The sequence below is a fragment of the Hyla sarda genome, chromosome 2 (assembly GCF_029499605.1).
Source record: "Hyla sarda isolate aHylSar1 chromosome 2, aHylSar1.hap1, whole genome shotgun sequence".
NCBI lineage: Eukaryota > Metazoa > Chordata > Amphibia > Anura > Hylidae > Hyla > Hyla sarda.
This window is the reverse complement of record NC_079190.1, coordinates 99870956-99890323: the sequence shown is the minus strand read 5'-3', so window position 1 is coordinate 99890323 and position 19368 is coordinate 99870956. Positions and strand designations below refer to the sequence as shown.

The following is a 19368-nucleotide window of genomic DNA, read 5'->3' as shown; positions in this document are numbered from 1 at the left end:
GACACGGTAAGGAGGATAAAAGTGTACTTTAAAGGGGTACTCACGTGGAAAACTTTTTTTTTTTAAATCAACTGGTGCCAGAAAGTTAAACAAACAGATTTGTAAATTACTTCTATTAAACAATCTTAATCCTTCCAGTATTTTTTAGGGGCTGTATACTACAGAGGAAATGCTTTACTTTTTAGATTTCTCTGATGTCACGACCACAGTGCTCTCTGCTGACCTCTGCTGTCCATTTTAGGAACTGTCCAGAGCAGCATCTATTTGCTATGGGGATTTTGTCATTCTCTGGACAGTTCCTAAAATGTAAAGCAGAGGTCAGCAGAGAGCACTGTGGTCATGACATCAGAGAAGTCTAAAAAGTAAAGCATTTCCTCTGTAGTATACAGCCCCTAAAAAGTACTGGAAGGATTAAGATTTTTTAATAGAAGTAATTTACAAATCTGTTTAATTTTCTGGCACCAGTTGATTAAAAAAAAAAGTTTTCCATGGGAGTACCCCTTTAATGACCAGGATGCAATGCGTTTCGCTGCGCATGCGCAGCGAAACACATTGCATCCTGGTCATTAAAGTCCACTTTTATCTTCCTTAACGTGTCCTGGTCGGTCAGCACTGTGTGAGCTGTTTTTCTTCATTGAAGTCAGTTTGTTTTATTCACCTGATATTTTTCATCGGAGGGCAGTAGACGACCTGTTATCTATTGTGCTTTCATCATTGTTGTGTATGATTCTATACAACCACCCAGGGTGAGCAGTCATTATTCCTTCTCTCACACGGGTATTATCAGTATTACCCTATGGAGTGCTTCTTCTTTTACTTCTGTAGTTGAGACGGGATTTTTAACCAAATAGGATCGCATAAATGCACCATAAGGGTGCATTCCCACATGGCGTATTTTGCTGCGTATTTGCTGCGTATTTGGTGCTGCGTATTTTCCTACCCATTGACTTCAACACAGAAAATAAAATACGCAGCAAATACGCCGTGTGGGAATGTACCCTTATTATGCTCATGTGAACCCGGTCTACAACATAAGGGGGGCTGTGTGAGATTTGAAACTCTTACTTTTCTCTAGATTCTATGTCTCAAACTCCCTGTTTCAGCCCAGTTTCGAACCAGGGACCTTTCGCGTGTGAGGCAAACATGATAACCACTACACTAAAGAAACCTGGCTATTTCTCCCCTTACTATCTTCCCTCACAAAATAACGGCCATTAGAAAAATCCCATTGACTATAATGGGATTTTCTAACGTCCGTATAGGATTTTGTAACTGCCGTTTTACAGCTGATTTTCAGACGGAACTTCGTACGGATCTTTAAAACTGAGTAATTTTCTAGTGTGAAAGGGGCCTAAGGTGGGGCTGAGCTGTGATGAAGACAATGTGAGTGTATAGTGTCTGGTGATTTAAGCCTTGAGCAAAAAACAAACAAAAAAATTTTCGGAAATGTGGGGGACATGCCCCTTTTGCCTGGCAATCACGCCCCTTTTTTGGGTTTTCTAAGTAAAGTAGAGAATTAGTAGGGCTTTTTCTATATTTTGTCACCAATTCTGGCACACAATACATGCGACACAATCACCCTACAAAAGGCTTTGTAAATGAGGCCAATTGTGTTTTATATACATATAGATTGATTTATACTGGATCCTTCTTTTATTTGGGTGTGTTTATATACTGTATTGCTGTTGTCTCCTCTATTAGAGATGAGCGAATTTACAGTAAATTCGATTCGTCAGGAACTTCTCGGCTCGGCAGTTGATAACTTATCCTGCATAAATTAGTTCAGCTTTCAGGTGCTCCCGTGGGCTGGAAAAGGTGGATACAGTCCTAGGAAAGAGTCTCCTAGGACTGTATCCACCTTTTCCAGCCCACCGGAGCACCTGAAAGCTGAACTCATTTATGCAGGATAAGTCATCAACTGCCGAGTCGAGGAGTTTGTGACGAATCGAATTTACTGTAAATTCACTCATCTCTATCCTCTATGCAGTGTCTGGTTTGGTTACTTTTTGCACCATACTTTAGTCATTTTATGGTGCCTGTCAGCAGTAGTCCAAAATGTATGTATGTCGCATGTTTACGCAATGGAGAGTTCGCTATTGTATAAACATGCAACATACATGCATTTTGAACATTGACATCTGAAATGGTTGCACACCTTCTCATTCAGAGTTTTCTTTATTATCATGACTATGAAAATTGTAGATTCACATTGAAGGCATTAAAACTATGCATTAACACATGTGGAATTATATACATAACAAAAAAGTGTGAAACAACTGAAAATATGTCCTATTCTAGGTTCTTCAAAGTAGCCACCTTTTGCTTTGATTACTGCTTTGCACACTCTTGGCATTCTCTTGTTGAGCTTCAAGGGGTAGTCACCTGAAATGGTTTTCACTTCACAGGTGTGCTGGTGTGGAGGAGGAGGTGTGATGGTGTGGGGGTGCTTTGCTGGTGACACTGTTGGGGATTTATTAAAAATTGAAGGCATACTGAACCAGCATGGCTACCACATCATCTTGCAGCGGAACGCTATTCCATCCGGTTTGCATTTAGTTGGACCATCATTTATTTTTCAACAGGACAATGACCCCAAACACACCTCCAGGCTGTGTAAGGGCTATTTGACCAAGAAGGAAAGTGATGGGGTGCTACACCAGATGACCTGGCCTCCACAGTCACCAGACCTGAACCCCCATCAAGATGGTTTGGGGTGAGCTGGACCGCAGAGCGAAGGCAAAAAGGGCCAACAAGTGCTAAGCATCTCTGGGAACTCAAGACTGTTGGAAGACCATTTCAGGTGACTACCTCTTGAAGCTCATCAAGAGAATGAGTGTGCAAAGCAGTAATCAAAGCATAAGGTGGCTAGAACCTAGAATATTACATATTTTCACACTTTTTTTTGTTATGTCTATAATTCCACATGTGTTAATTCATAGTTTTGATGCCTTCAGTGTGAATCTAAAATTTTCATAGTCATGAAAATAAAGAAAACTCTGAATGAGGTGTGTCCAAACTTTTGGTCTGTACTGTATATTATATATATACATACTGTATATAAGCTTGCATTAGAACAAAAAAAAAACACATAGCAACCATACCATAGCAACCAATCAGAGCTCATCTTTCATTTCTTAAACTTTTGTGGAGAAATTAAAGCTGCACTGTAATTGGTTGCTATGGACAGCAAAGCTTTTAATAATGTTAATGCATCACCTAGATTTTACTGAGTAGAGCCAGATACTGAAAGATGTTATTTTTTTCTAATCTCTACTTTTCTCTAATGTATTATAAAGAGCTATGTATCCATGTATCCAAATAAAAAATAAAAAAATAATAATAAGGCATCTTTTTTCTATTTTCTGATTGTAATTTTTCTTAGGGTGCATTCACACCACGATTTTGCAATACAGTTCCCGTATCAGGTTTTGGATGAAAAAGGGATTCCTCAAAACCTGACTAAACTGTATCAAAACGTGTGTACAAATTTCAACCCGTATACGGTTTGAAAAATTATGTCTGGTTGCATCAGTTTTTTAAGAAAAAAATGTATACACTCCATTTTGAATAAAGTTTCACTTGTTTGATTGAAATTCCAAGAAAAAAGCTGTGCAAAGTCAAAAACCGTATGGTGAAAACTGTATGGAACCGTACGCACATACGGTTCTGTACAATTCCCATTGACACCCATGTAAAAAAAAAACATATACAGTTTAATACGGTTTTTCACTCGGACCAAAAAAACGTGGTAGACTACGGTTTTGGGTAAGGGTAAAAGACGCAAAATGGACTAAACCGGATGATGCATTTGACATACGGTTTACAATGTTAAGTCAATGCATACGGTTTTCTATACGGTTCTGTACTTTTTTTTTTACTTGAAACCGTATACGGGAACTGTATAGCAAAAACGTGGTGTGCATTCACCCTTATTCTGTTTTTACTACATTATAATGGGGCAGCCATCTGCTTTATAGCAAGCCCCATAGACAAAGGCACAATAGTCTGGAGAAAACCCTATTCATTATAATAAAAGGGTTTCCTAGGCATGCTCTGTGACTTGTGTAGAGGTCAATGTACCGGGAGGGGGAGGAGGGGAGCTATGACCATCACCTATTGTGAATGTCCTGATCTCATCTTATCTACATACTGCTACCACCTTTTACTGTATTCCTGCCTGTGATAAGCAAACTGCTGAAAAGTGATCCGTACAAAACAGAAAGTTTCAGCTTATTTTTACACCTAAAAACCGAACTAAAAACTGCAAAATTTCAGGATTATTTTATAATATAGACAGTAAAATAAAAAATATATAAAAAAAATATGCTAAACATTAGAACTTGATTTAAACAACAGGTGATTTTCCGATGACACATTCCCTATACGCATTTGTTTACAGTTCTCTCTGTGCATCCTTCAAAGTAAACAATGGATGTTATCATTAGGGTTGCCATGGTTACTTTCACACCTCCTCTTGTCTACAATACATAAATTAATACACTAATACAAAATGCTCAATTTATTCTTACACAATACATAAATAAAAGATCCCCAAATACAAAAGAAACCAATGTATGTCTGAGAGAAGATGGCACTAGAGGAGGATGGTTCTTTACAGGCCGGCATGGGAAACCTTTCAAAGTTCATATCTTTCCTAAGGATCAACCGATTATCGGTTTGGCCAATATTATCGGCCGATATTCACGATTTTGGACATTATCGGTATCGGCAATTACATTGCCGATATGCCGATAATGCCCTGCCTCCCCTCCCTGAGAACACCTCCGCCGCATTGCCTCCACCATCCCCGGTTTTATAATTACCTGTTCCCGGGGCCCGCGCTACTTCTAGCTTCTGCGACGTCTTGAGTGCTGCACAGCGATGACTGACGTCCTCAATGCGACGCCACCGTCAGTGCGCACAGTGACAGCTCAGGATGCCGCCGGAGCCAGAAGTAGCGTGGACCCCAGGAACAGGTAATTATTAAACCGGGGATGGGGGAAGCAATGGGGCAGCGGCGGCGGTGGTTGGACTAGGACTGGCAGGGGGAGGTTGGACTACCCCAGGACAGGCAGTGGGAGAGAAGCGGGCGGCGGCGGACTCTGGCCAGAGGGCAGGCAGGGGGAGAGAAGCGGGCGGCAGCGAAGGTCTCTGGCCCTGCAAAAGCTGCTGCAGTTCATTGATTTAAAGCACCCGCTTTAAATCATTGATCTGCAGCGGCTTCTGGGGGGTGGGGGGTGGAAATAGCCGATAACTTATACCGGAATATCAGTATAAATTATCGCCTATTGGCCTGAAAGGTCACAGATTATCCGTATCGGCCCTAATAAAAACTCGATATCGGTCGATCCCTAATCTTTACCATTACTGCCGGCAATAACGTCTCCTGGGCATGGTGAAGAAGATGATTTTACCATATATAAGAACTTTATTATAATATACCAGTGTTTTCCAACCAGGGTGCCACCAGCTGTAGCAAAACGACAACTCCCAGCATGCCCAGACAGCCTTTGGCTGTCTGGGCATGCTGGGAGTTGTCGTTTTGCTACAGCTGGAGGCACCCTGGCTGGGAAACACTGCACTATACATCATATAAATAATGTCACCTAATCGTGAACCCACCGCAATCAGCTGCCCGGGGCTGTGATTGTTACATGCCACTCAACACTGGTTACCCTGGCAGCTATAGAGGTACTAAGCATCTGCCACAGATAGGTAGAATATAAAGTATCTTACCAGAGATTTCCTAGGAGCAATTATGGGGGCACACTGGGAGCATTTAGCCACAAGAGAATAATAGTGTGCCAATCTTCCTGAGCTACAGTAGACATAATCTGTCTCTCCTCCAGTAGACAGAACGCGCTGCCTCGTTACCTGACGTTCTGTGTATTGTACTAATGTATGTGTGCTGGCACGCAGCCTGGCAGGGCACAGCAGGATGAAGCACATTACAGAAAGCTGGCAGAAATGCCAGCTGGGTTTATTATTAAAACTGATACCCTATAAAGAGATTCACAGCGTACCCTCTGTTGAACTATGCTTCTTCATGAAGCTTTGTAGGATATGGTTCTTGCATATTTATGTGAGACCATGATGCCCACCCTCAGACATTGAAAACGACAATTTTCCACATAAGTAATCTCAGATAAATTATACTTAAAGTGGATCTCTCTATTGTAAGCCTAAGGCCATGTTCACGTGTCATAAAGTTAGCACATTTAAATGATCCGGCGGGCGCTAGGACAGGCGGGCGTTCAGAAATGTTCCGTCTAATAGATGGTAATGCATTTCCGAGATAAATCCGCAAAAAAGAATAGATGCCGGAATCGGTATTTCTGCACCAAAAACATCTGCTTTGGAAATTCCACTGTGTGAACATTCTGACGGAATTCCGCATGGACATTCCGTCGTGTGAACACAGCCTAAGTGGTTCTCTCTACTGATAGAACTATTTAATATTAAAAAAATGTTGTTTGTTTGAGGAAAGCGTAGACTTAAAAGCCCTATACAAATATACCGCTATAAGTCATGATGCGCATGATATAAGCCATGTGCCCCTTGCAACTCTATGCGGCCATAAAAACTTAATGTGTTGGCCCTGTATTGTGATACTGTAATAAGACATCTAGTGGAGCATGCCAAAATTTTCCTTCAGGCTTCATTCACATAGTAGAATTCCATGAGAAATCCATAGACTTTTATGGGCGTTGTATTACAGTTCTATACAATTCAGTTACATTTATAATTCAATCTACAGTTTTGTGTTATGCCTTTCAAAAAAAACTTTTGGTTTAAAGCTGCCATTTATTTTTGTCACGGGGATAAGATGCCTTAGCACTGGAGTACCCCTTTAAGACCAAGTGAAACATTGAAACACATGGACCATAGTCCTTTCACTTTAAAAGGGCAACTTTTTATATGTTGTACATCTTGGCAAAACATTAAAGAGTGCTTGTCATGATCTTGTTAAATTTTATAGACCTCCCAGTTCACTGCCCTCATCATGATAAACAACCCCCTGCCTTTATTTTTATTATTTTTTAGTTTTCTACCTTGATATTGCTCCTTATTTTCTGTTCAGTCTGCATCCGATTCACAGACTGGGAAGGGGCGTTCCCCAGCAGTCGTGACATCATCTGAGGCCACATAGGGGAGAACTTCCTCACTCTGCTACACACAGCTCAGAGCAGTTCAGTGTGCGATGAGCTATGTTTGGATAAGCCTGCACACACACCCTCAGCACTCCAGACTGCATTTCCTGATTTTGGACCTCTGCCAGGCCAGCAGGAGTCCAAAGTCTGTGCAAGAGATGGGAGGAAATGTGCTCTTGACAAGTAGGGAGACACCTAGTTGCAGCTTATTTTAAATTGAAGAAGAAAACTTGGCACTCAAATAAATGATGTGAACGATTTTTTATTTGCAATCTTATATACAATAGCTGATGTTTTGATCCTGATGTCTGACCTTCCTCAGAGATAGATTGCTGCGGAGGTATGAAGCGTGAAAACTCGGCTAGTTGCCGGGAATATGGTGCTAGGTAGAGCGATTTGTAATTTATTTTAAACACAAATAAAACATAGAAAACTTTTTTTTTTATCTATCAAAGTACATAAGAAAGATTTTTTATTTAACATAAGGAGTACAATAGCAAAAATTTTTCATTATAATTTTTATATTAAGTTTTAATTATAGTGCCCATTTAAGCATTCCAATATACTTCCTAAGAAAATTTTATTTCCTTTTTATAGAAATCATGACTTATAAAATTATGGCTTTGTCCAAGTTGAAGCACAGGCATGGACAAAGTCCAGTAAGTGAGGGTGGGCTAGTACTGTCTGATAGGACAGGAGAGAGCACAGAGGAGTGCTAGCAGACAGGAGAGAGCACAGAGGAGTGCTATCAGACAGGAGAGAGCACAGAGGAGTGCTATCAGACAAGAGAGAGCACAGAGGAGTACTATCAGACAGGAGAGAGCACAGAGGAGTGCTATCAGACAGGAGAGAGCACAGATGAGTGCTATCAGACAGGAGAGAGCACAGAGGAGTCCTATCAGACAGGAGAGAGCAAAGAGGAGTACTATCAGTCAGGAGAGAGCACAGAGAAGTGCTATCAGACCGGAGAGAGCACAGAGGAATACTATCAGACAGGAGAGAGCACAGAGGAGTACTATCAGACAGGAGAGAGCACAGAGGAGTGCTATCAGACAGGAGAGAGCACAGAGGAGTGCTAACAGACAGGAGAGAGCGAAGAGGAGTTCTATCAGACAGGAGAGAGCACCGAGAAGTGCTATCAGACAGGAGAGAGCAAAGAGGAGTACTATCAGTCAGGAGAGAGCACAGAGGAGTGCTATCACACAGGAGAGAGCACAGAGGAATACTATCAGACAGGAGAGAGCACAGAGGAGTGCTATCAGACAGGAGAGAGCACAGAGGAGTGCTATCAGACAGGAGAGAGCACAGAGGAGTCCTATCAGACAGGAGAGAGCACAGGAGTGCTATCAGACAGGAGAGAGCACAGAGGAGTGCTATCAGACAGGAGAGAGCGAAGAGGAGTCCTATCAGACAGGAAAGAGCACCAAGAAGTGCTATCAGACAGGAGAGAGCACAGAGGAGTGCTATCAGACAGGAGAGAGCACAGAGGAGTACTATCAGACAGGAGAGCGAAGAGGAGTGCTATCAGACAGGAGAGAGCAAAGAGCAGTGCTATCAGACAGGAGAGAGCACAGAGGAGTACTATCAGACAGGGAGAGCACAGAGGAGTGCTATCAGACAGGAGAGAGTGAAGAGGAGTGCTATCAGACAGGAGAGAGTACAGAGGAGTACTATCAGACAGGAGAGAGCACAGAGGAGTACTATCAAGAGCACAGAGGAGTGCTGTCAGACGGGAGAGTGCACAGAGGAGTACTATCAGACAGGAGAGAGCACAGCGGAGTGCTATCAGACAGTAGAGAGCACAGAGGAGTGCTATCAGACAGGAGAGAGCACAGAGGAGTGCTATCAGACAGGAGAGAGCACAGAGGAGTCCTATCAGACAGGAGAGAGCACAGAGGAGTCCTATCAGACAGGAGAGAGCACAGAGGAGTCCTATCAGACAGGAGAGAGCACATATGAGTGCTATCAGACAGGAGAGAGCACAGAGTAGTGCTATCAGACAGGAGAGCGAAGACAGGAGAGAGCACAGAGGAGTGCTATCAGACAGGAGAGCGAAGAGGATCATACAGGAGAGAGCACAGAGGAGTACTATCAGACAGGAGAGAGCACAGAGGAGTACTTTCAGACAGGAGAGGGCACAGAGGAGTACTACCAGACAGGGAGAGCACAGAGGAGTGCAATCAGACAGGAGAGAGCGAAGAGGAGTGCTATCAGACAGGAGAGAGCACAGAGGAGTGCTATCAGACAGGAAAGAGCACAGAGGAGTGCTATCAGACAGGAGAGAGCACAGAGGAGTGCTATCAGACAGGAGAGCGAAGACAGGAGAGAGCACAGAGTAGTGCTATCAGACAGGAGAGCAAAGAGGATCAGACAGGAGAGAGCACAGAGGAGTACTATCAGACAGTTGAGAGCACAGAGGAGTACTTTCAGACAGGAGAGGGCACAGAGGAGTACTATCAGACAGGAGAGAGCACAGAGGAGTGCTATCAGACAGGAGAGAGCACAGAGGAGTGCTATCAGACAGGAGAGAGCATAGAGTAGTGCTATCAGACAGGAGAGAGCACAGAGGAGTGCTATCAGACAGGAGAGAGTACAGAGGAGTACTATCAGACAGGAGAGAGCACAGAGGAGTACTATCAGACAGGAGAGAGCACAGAGGAGTACTATCAGACAGGAGAGAGCACAGAGGAGTGCTATCAGACAGGAGAGAGCACAGAGGAGTGCTATCAGACAGGAGAGAGCACAGAGGAGTACTATCAGACAGGAGAGAGCACAGAGAAGTACTATCAGACAGGAGAGCGAAGAGGAGTGCTATCAGACAGGAGAGAGCACAGAGGAGTGCTATCAGACAGGAGAGAGCACAGAGGAGTACTATCAGACAGGAGAGAGCACAGAGGAGTACTATCAGACAGGAGAGAGCACAGAGGAGTGCTATCAGACAGGAGAGAGCACAGAGGAGTACTATCAGACAGGAGAGAGCACAGAGGAGTGCTATCAGACAGGAGAGAGCACAGAGGAGTGCTATCAGACAGGAGAGAGCACAGAGGAGTGCTATCAGACAGGAGAGAGCACAGAGGAGTACTATCAGACAGGAGAGAGCACAGAGGAGTACTATCAGACAGGAGAGAGCACAGAGGAGTGCTATCAGACAGGAGAGAGCACAGAGGAGTACTATCAGACAGGAGAGAGTACAGAGGAGTGCTAGCCCACCCATGCCTGTGCTTCAGCTTGGACAAAGCCATTATTTTATAAGCCATGATTTCTATAAAAGGGAAGAAAAAAAATTCCTATGAAGTATATTAGAAAGGTTAATGTTTTGCCAAGATGTACAACATATAAAGTTTTTGAATCAGACAGTGCCCATTTAACATCCTGGAAGCTTAGTTTATCAATAGTCAATGGGGGAGATTTATCAAAACCTGTCCAGAGGAAAAGTTGCTGAGTTGCCCATAGCAACCAATCAGCTCGCTTCTTTCATTTTGCAGAGGCCTTGTTAAAAATGAAAGAAGCGAGCTGATTGGTTGCTATGGGCAACTCAGCAACTTTTCCTCTGGACAGGTTTTGATAAATCTCCCCCAATGTCTACTGACCTTTTTATATAGAGTCCCTGCTGCTGTGACCGCAAAGGATACTAACAAAAAAAAGACCTCTAATCTAATTTACCATATTTTTAAAGTGGTTTTCAGAGATTAGGAAAAAAAGAGGGGAAGGTTGTGGTGCCATAAAAAGACCCATTACTCATCTACTGTGTCCATTTCAGGACATCGTCAGTCATTAGCAGTACCTCCGTCAAGCAAAACAGCGTCCCGCCTCCTCCCTCGGACCAATCGCCACCAGTAGTCAGCCGCAACTACGTCCTCCCCGTCAGGAAAAACAGCGTCCTGCCTCGGACCAATCGCCATCAGTCGTCAGCCGCAACTCCATCCTCAGTCAGGCAAAACAGCGCCCCACCTCCTCCCTCGGACCAATCGCCACCAGTAGTCAGCCGCAACTACGTCCTCCCCGTCAGGAAAAACAGCGTCCTGCCTCGGACCAATCGCCATCAGTCGTCAGCCGCAACTCCATCCTCAGTCAGGCAAAACAGCGCCCCACCTCCTCCCTCGGACCAATCGCCGTCAGTCGGCAGCCGCTACTCCATCCTCCGTCAGGCGAAATGGCTTCCCACCTCCTCCCTCTCACCAATCGCTGTCATCCTTCAGCCACAACTCCCTCATCCGAAAGTCCCTCATCCAAAACGCTGTGATGCCTCAGACGATTCTCCCTCAGACGCAACTTCCTGCCGCATAGCAGAGCAGACGCTGCACAGCACTGTATAGCAGAGCCGACATTGAATAGCATGTACAACAGAACCCGTATAGCAGAGAGCCGACACTGACTCAGCTCTGCTACACGGCAGGAAGGTTTTTCGTTTGAGGGATGACGGCGTTTTGGATGAGAGACTTTAGGATGACAGCGTTTTGGATGAGAGACTTTAGGATGACAAAGGAGGGAGGAGGGAGTTGCGGCTGACGCCTGATGGAGATTGGTCCGAGGGAGGAGGCGGTACACTGTTTTGCCTGACTGAGGACGGAGGAACGGCTGACGACTGACAATGTCCTAAAATGGACACCGTACTCATCTAATAATTCCCCCGTCCTTTTTAGCATTGTAGCTCTGGTACTCCCCTGCACTCTGTTTAAAGTGCTGCAGTGATTCTGTGTCCGACTTCCTTGTGACTACTGAGGCTAGTGGGGTAGGTACTGGTGTAGCACAGGAAACAAAGAAGGATGGGGAGATGCAAGAGATTTATCATGCCAGTGATGGGTGTTTTATTATTTTATGGTGTAACCCCACCACCACCATCTTGGCACAATATTTTCTGAACTCGGAAAATCGCTGTTAGAGTTATGTACTACCACTAATGTTAAACAAAGTTTTTGCTAGTATAATCTGTGTCCTGGAACATCTGCTGAAAACACTCAAAAAGCCAGGTATACATAGAGCATATTTACCTGAATGCCTCTTAATGAAGAGACCCCCATATACAGGAATACTCCATAGAGTACTGGCATCGGTATGAACTGAAACAGAAGAGACATATTATAAAAAAAAGTATGCATTATGTAATACTTTCCAACCACTGACAAATAATAGCTTGATTATTAGATATTTCCAATAAGCAGATATTAAGACTAAAAACACAACTGTTCAGCCCACCAGGCCACTTATTTTCCCTGCTACCGCCAAATATTACAAATATCTGGGTGACCATCTAATACACAGCCGAGCCAAGTCTTATTTAGTGGCTATCTGCAATGGCAAATAATGGGGAGTCCCGAGCCAAGTCACCTTCCTCCATTATGTCCATGTGTTCAATATGATGTGAGCATGGACTGTCTTCTTGTCATACTTTTATTAGTATTTTATTAGTCCGTAGTATAAACAGTATCAAAAATATGTGTCTATTTTCCTATAACAAGCTATTAGACTAAAGCAAAGCCAAGTAGATCCAGCTCACCCCAGGAGGTTGTGCGCACGGACAGGACCAGGACTAGTCCAAATATATGCAAAGAAAGAGAGATGTCCAGCGCACACACGTGTAAAAAGGAACTTATTTTAATCGGATGCCATAGGATACATCAGGCACTCAAGTAACGTGACACGTTTCGGCCCGCAATTCAAGTAACGTGACTTAAGGCCCTGCGGGCCGAAACGCGTCACGTTACTTGAGTGCCTGATGTATCCTATGGCAACCGATTAAAAGAAGTTCCTTTTCACACGTGTGTGCGCTGGACATCTCTTTTTCTTTGCAAGCTATTAGACTGTATTCACACAGTACTGTTTTCTATAAAATGCTTAGATTGTAACTGTTCACCTTGAAATGGTGACGTTTCTGTCAAACCATGTGTATGGGCAGTTTTATGAGCATATGATAACCCTGTGTTAGCCACACAAAAATCACACACACACTCACAAGTACTGTACAGTGGTCCCTCAAGTTACAATATTAATTGGTTCTGGGATGACCATTGTATGTTGAAACCATTGTATGTTGAGACCATAACTCTATGGAAACCTGGTAATTGATTCTAAAGGCACCAAAATGTCATCCAAAAATAGAAAAGAGTGAGAATTAAATAAAAATAAGTAGATAACTAATATAGATAAAGCAAATCCTTACATAAAGTAAGACAGATCTGCTGGGAGCTGTAAATCACTGTCTAGGTCAGTGTTTCTCAAGCAGTGAGCCTCCAGCTGTTGCAAAACTACAACTCCCAGCATGCCTGGACAAAGGCTGTCCGGGCATGCTGGGAGTTGTAGTTTTGCAACAGCTGGGGCCACCCTGCTTGGGAAACACTGGTCTATGTAGAAGACAGGAGCTTCTTCAGGGTCCTGTATAGTACAGGCAATGTCCTAAAAAAGTAATGGAGTCGCCCTCACCTGGTGTCCAAAGGAGCAGCTAACCCTGGTACAGGTAAAGTGTACAGAACATGTAATACCTCCCTGTACTGTAGAGGGCGCTACCAGACACCAGTCAGTGCATACGCTTCAGTAATACAGGGGTCTGTACATTGTATGTTGAGTCTGGTTTCAACTTACGATGGTCCAGAAAAGACCATTGTATGTTGAAACTATTGTATGTTGAGGCCATTGTAAGTTGAGGGATCACTGTATATAGTATGAAACAGTGAAAGGAATAGTTTTTGGGGATCACTATATTTCTTCAAGGTATCTTGATTACATAGACACTAGGTTTCAGGAAGTGCATATCCCATCCAGGGAAAGCTGTATGAGATATGGAAAATCTATGAAATATTTAAAGGGGTATTCCGCTGCTCAGCGTTTGGAGCAAACTGTTCCGAACGCTGGAGTTGGCGCCGGGAGCTCGTGACATCATGGCCCCGCCCTTTCATGACATCACGCCCCACCCCCTCAATGCAAGTCTATGGGAGGGGGCGTGACAGCCGTCACGCCCCCTCCCATAGACTTGCATTGAGGGGATGGGGCGTGACATCATGAGGGGGTGAGGCCATGACCTCACCCGGCGCCGGCTCCAGCGTTCGGAACAGTTTGTTCCAAACGCTGAGCAGCAGAGTACCCCTTTAAAATCTCTGGTGAGACTAGTAAGCCACCTATACAGATAGGAAAGATTTTGTGTAGTTAACGCTGGACAAATTTGTGTAGTTAGTTTTGTTACTAAAAATAAAGACTTAAGAACCTTGTTTAAATGTGCGTCTCTGACTGCTACTTTACTGATATTAGGGTATGTTCACACAAACATAATCTGCTGTGGATTTTCCATGTAGGAAGGTACGCTAACTAGACTGGTTCTACGACTAATCTTACACAGTGGGTTCATATGCAACACATATCTTCCATGAGACTTTATAGTGCAAACACATCTCTGGCTATGTAGGTCAGTGACAATAAGGGAGAGGTCCACACAACAAGCCTATGTTAATTGTTTGTGTTTGAGTTTAATTCCTTTAGACCTGGTGCCAGCTAAGGTGAATACTAGATACTAAACTGGGTTGTGATGCAAGCGAATGTTATTTACCATACAAAAGAAAACATAAAATGAGGAGTATTATAATGCCAAATTCAATGTATATTTTAACTAGTAAATTGACTGTAGGGCATTTTATGTAGTTTACTTATTTAATTACTGTATATACTCGAGTATAAGCCGACCCGAATATAAGCCGAGACCCCTAATTTCACCCCAAAAACCCAGGAAAAGTTATTGACTCGACTATAAGCCTAGGGTGGGAAATACATCATCACCGCCTGTTAATCCCTTCATCAGTGGTCGTCAACATCTGCGGACCTCCAGATGTTGGAAAACTACAACTCCCAGCATGCCCGGACAGCCGATGGCTGTCCGGGCATGCTGGGAGTTGTAGTTTTGAAACCTCTGGAGGTCCGCAGGTTGAAGACCACTGCGGCCTTCATTATCATCCAGACCCCCCTTTAGTTTTCTACTCACCTCCCCTCAGTGGGAAGGAAGGGTGAGCTGTTCCGGGCCATCTATGCTGCAGGGACCGTCCGGTGGAGAGGGTTAGTCGTTCCAGGCTGTCCATCTTCACCGGGATGCCCTCTTCTCCGCTCCGGGCCGGCCCCGGGACGTTATTGCGCAGGGACGTCACAAACCAGCTCACCCTTCCTTCCCTCCGAGGGGAGGCGAGTAGAAAACTAAAGGGGGGTCTGGATGATGACGAAGGCCGAAATGGTCTACAACCTGCGGACCTCCAGATGTTTCAAAACTACAACTCCCAGCATGCCGATGGCTGTCCGGGCATGCTGGGAGCTGTAGTTTTGCAACATCTGGAGGTCCGCAGGTTGAAGACCACTGAGAAGGGATTGACAGGCGGAGAGTTCACTCGAGTATAAGCCGAGGGGGGAGTTTTCAGCACGAAATATCGTGCTGAAAAACTAGGCTTATACTCGAGTATATATGGTATATGTCTAATTTTTTAAGGGGTATTCCAATTGGAGCAGCAGCAATAACATCTATACATACGTGCTAGGGCTGGTTTCACACATCACTTTTTTTTTTTTTAGCAGAATGTAATATGAACCATTAAGATTTATGAAGAGAGGTTAAAATACAGATGCATCCATGTGTGTTCCGTATTCTATCCATACTGCATCGGTATGCCTTCGGTATAGCTTTAGTACTTCATGTGTTTTTCAAAGTGTAGTTCACTTTCATTCCTTAGGGCACATTCTGACCAGCAGATTTAACGCTGCGGATCCGCTGCCGGAGGACCTCTACAGGGTGCCTTTAGATGTGCCTGCTCGGAGCGGCAGTATGCGCTGACGAGCAGACACACTGTGATGTGCGAGTTGCATCACGCATGCACACTATACTCGCACATCGCGGCTGCTCTCGGCCTAGCTCAGGGAGCAGGGGGAGCGGACGCGATGTGTGCGAGTACATCGCGCATGCGCGGGACTCGCACATCGCAGCAGTGCGCATCTAAAGGCAACCTGTAGGGGTCCTTTGGTGGAAGATCCACAGCGTAAAAAACGCTGTGGATCCGCTCATCTGAACGTACCCTAAAGCTGGTTTCACATGGCAGTATTTAGCTCGGTATTTAGCATCACAGAAAAAAAAAAAACGTAATGGAAAGATTTGTATCTTTTCCATGTAAGTTTATACTGATGCCAAATACTGCCATATAACACAGCCTAATAGTGTTTATTGTACACAAATCTGTATTACGGATGTATACAAATATGCTCAGAGACCATCACTACACCATCACTATGCTCAGAGACCATCACTACATTTTACACATTACCCAAAGAACATGGGGGAAACCCATGTAAGAATTAACAGACTATTAAAAGACACAAATCTACGCAGTTACATACCTTCAACACAGTAGTCATAAACACAGAGCAGCCCATAAGCACAAAGATCATCAAGCCGGTCACTCTCTGTTCTCTGATGCCAAGAAATTTGGGCTGTTCTCCTGGAGCTGAACATTCCGATTCCAATTTAAGACTATTTACATGGGTAATGGAGAGGACAGTAGCAGCAACAAACCATGGTAATCCCATGATAGAGCAGATTCCCAGCATCAGCCCCACCATCAGCAGATCCAAGTGGTAGCCACATCCTTTCTGTTGGGGTGGAAATAGTATTAGTTTTTAGTAGTGTAATTAAAAATCTAGTTAATCAATGTGCCTTTATATAGTATACCAATATCCTTTTATATACAGTCATGGTCGTAAATGTTGGCACCCCTGAAATTTTTCAAGAAAATGAAGTATTTCTCACAGAAAAGGATTGCAGTAACACATGTTTTGCTATACACATGTTTATTCCCTTTGTGTGTATTGAACTAAACCAAAAATTGAAGGAAAAAAAGCAAATTGGACATAATGTCACACCAAACTCCAAAAATGGGCTGGACAAAATTATTGGCACCCTTTAAAAATTATGGAAAAATAAGACTGTTTCAAGCATGTGATGCTCCTTTAAACTCACCTGAGGCAAGTAACAGGTGTGGGCAATATACAAATCAAACCTGAAAGCAGATAAAAAGGAGAGAAGTTCACTTAGTCTTGTGTGTCTGTGTGTGTGTCTGTGTGTCTGTGTGTGCCACACTAAGCATGGACAAGAGGAGAAGAGAACTGTCTGAGGACTTGAGAACCAAAACTGTGGAAAAATATCAACAATCTCAAGGTTAAAAGTCCATCTCCATAGATCTAGATTAGCCTTTGTCCATAGTGTGCAACATTATCAAGAAATTTGCAACCCAAGGCACTGTAGCTAATCTCCCTGGGTGTGGATGGAAGAGAAAAATTGATGAAAGGTGTCAATGCAGGATAGTCCGGATGGTGGATAAGCAGCCCCAAACAAGTTCCAAAGGGAAGCATCAGTGTCAGCGCGAACTATCAGTCGACATTTAAATGAAATGCAACGCTATGGCAGGAGACCCAGGGGGACCCCACTGCTAACACAGAGACATAAAAAAAGCAAGATTTTGCCAAAATGAACTTGAGTAAGCCAAAATCCTTCTGGGAAAACGTCTTGTGGACAGATGAGTCCAAGATAGAGCTTTTTGGTAAAGCACATCATTCTACCGTTTACCAAAAATGGAATGAGGCCTACAAAGAAAAGAACACAGTACCTACAGTGAAATATAGTGGAGGTTCAATGATGTTTTGGGGTCATTTTGATGCCTCTGGCACTGGGTGCCTTGAATGTGTGGAAGGCATCATGAAATCTGAGGATTACCAATGGATTTTGGGTCGCACTGTACAGCCCAGTGTCAGAAAGCTGGGTTTGCGACTGATTTCAGTTATTTTTTCCAAAGGGTATGCAACCAAATATTAAGTTAAGGGTGCCAATAATTTTGTCTAGTGTATAGCAAAACATGTGTTACTGCAATCCTTTTCTGTGAGAAATACTTCTTGAAAAATTTCAGGGGTGACAACATTTACAGCCATGACTGTAGTATGCCAATGTCCCTTTATATAGTATACCAATGTCCCTTTATATAGTATACATATGTCCCTTTATACAGTATACCAATGTCCCTTTATATAGTATACCAATGTCCATTTATATAGTATACCAATGTCCATTTATATAGTATACCAATGTCCCTTTATATAGTATACCAATGTCCCTTTATATAGTATACCAATGTCCCTTTATATAGTATACCAATGTCCCTTTATATAGTATACCAATGTCCCTTTATATAGTATACCAATGTCCATTTATATAGTATACCAATGTCCCTTTATATAGTATACCAATGTCCCTTTATATAGTATACATATGTCCCTTTATACAGTATACCAATGTCCCTTTATCTAGTATACCTATGTCCCTTTATATAGTATACCAATGTCCATTTATATAGTATACCAATGTCCCTTTATATAGTATACCAATGTCCATTTATATAGTATACCAATGTCCCTTTATATAGTATACCAATGTCCCTTTATATAGTATACCAATGTCCCTTTATATAGTATACCGATGTCCCTTTATATAGTATACCAATGTCCCTTTAAACAGTATACCAATGTCCCTTTATATAGTATACCAATGTCCCTTTATATAGTATACCAATGTCCCTTTATATAGTATACCAATGTCCCTTTATATAGTATACCAATGTCCCTTTATATAGTATACCAATGTCCATTTATATAGTATACCAATGTCCCTTTATCTAGTATACCTATGTCCCTTTATATAGTATACCAATGTCCCTTTATATAGTATACCAATGTCCATTTATATAGTGTATCAATGTCCCTTTATATAGTATACCAATGTCCATTTATATAGTATACCTATGTCCCTTTATATAGTATACCAATGTCCATTTATATAGTATAATAATGTCCCTTTATCTAGCATACCTATGTCCCTTTATATAGTATACCAATGTCCCTTTATATAGTATACCAATGTCCCTTTATATAGTATACCAATGTCCCTTTATATAGTATACCGATGTCCCTTTATATAGTATACCAATGTCCCTTTATACAGTATACCAATGTCCATTTATATAGTATACCGATGTCCCTTTATACAGTATACCAATGTCCATTTATATAGTATACCAATGTCCCTTTATATAGTATACCAATGTCCCTTTATATAGTATACCAATGTCCCTTTATATAGTATACCTATGTCCCTTTATACAGTATACCAATGTCCCTTTATATAGTATACCAATGTCCCTTTATATAGTAT

General features: G+C 42.8%; 1 protein-coding gene across 1 annotated transcript in view; it reads right to left on the bottom strand.

Annotated features, from left to right (window-relative positions):
• The window catches only part of LOC130358828 (electroneutral sodium bicarbonate exchanger 1), a 223036-nt gene that overhangs the window by 19026 nt on the left and 184642 nt on the right, over positions 1–19368 (bottom strand). Inside the window, exons 19-20 of the mRNA XM_056562680.1 lie at positions 16509–16760; positions 12143–12211 (exon numbers count right to left, since the gene is read on the bottom strand). Of these exons, the coding sequence (XP_056418655.1) occupies positions 12143–12211; positions 16509–16760 (321 nt within the window). The remainder of the gene's footprint in view (positions 1–12142; positions 12212–16508; positions 16761–19368) is intronic.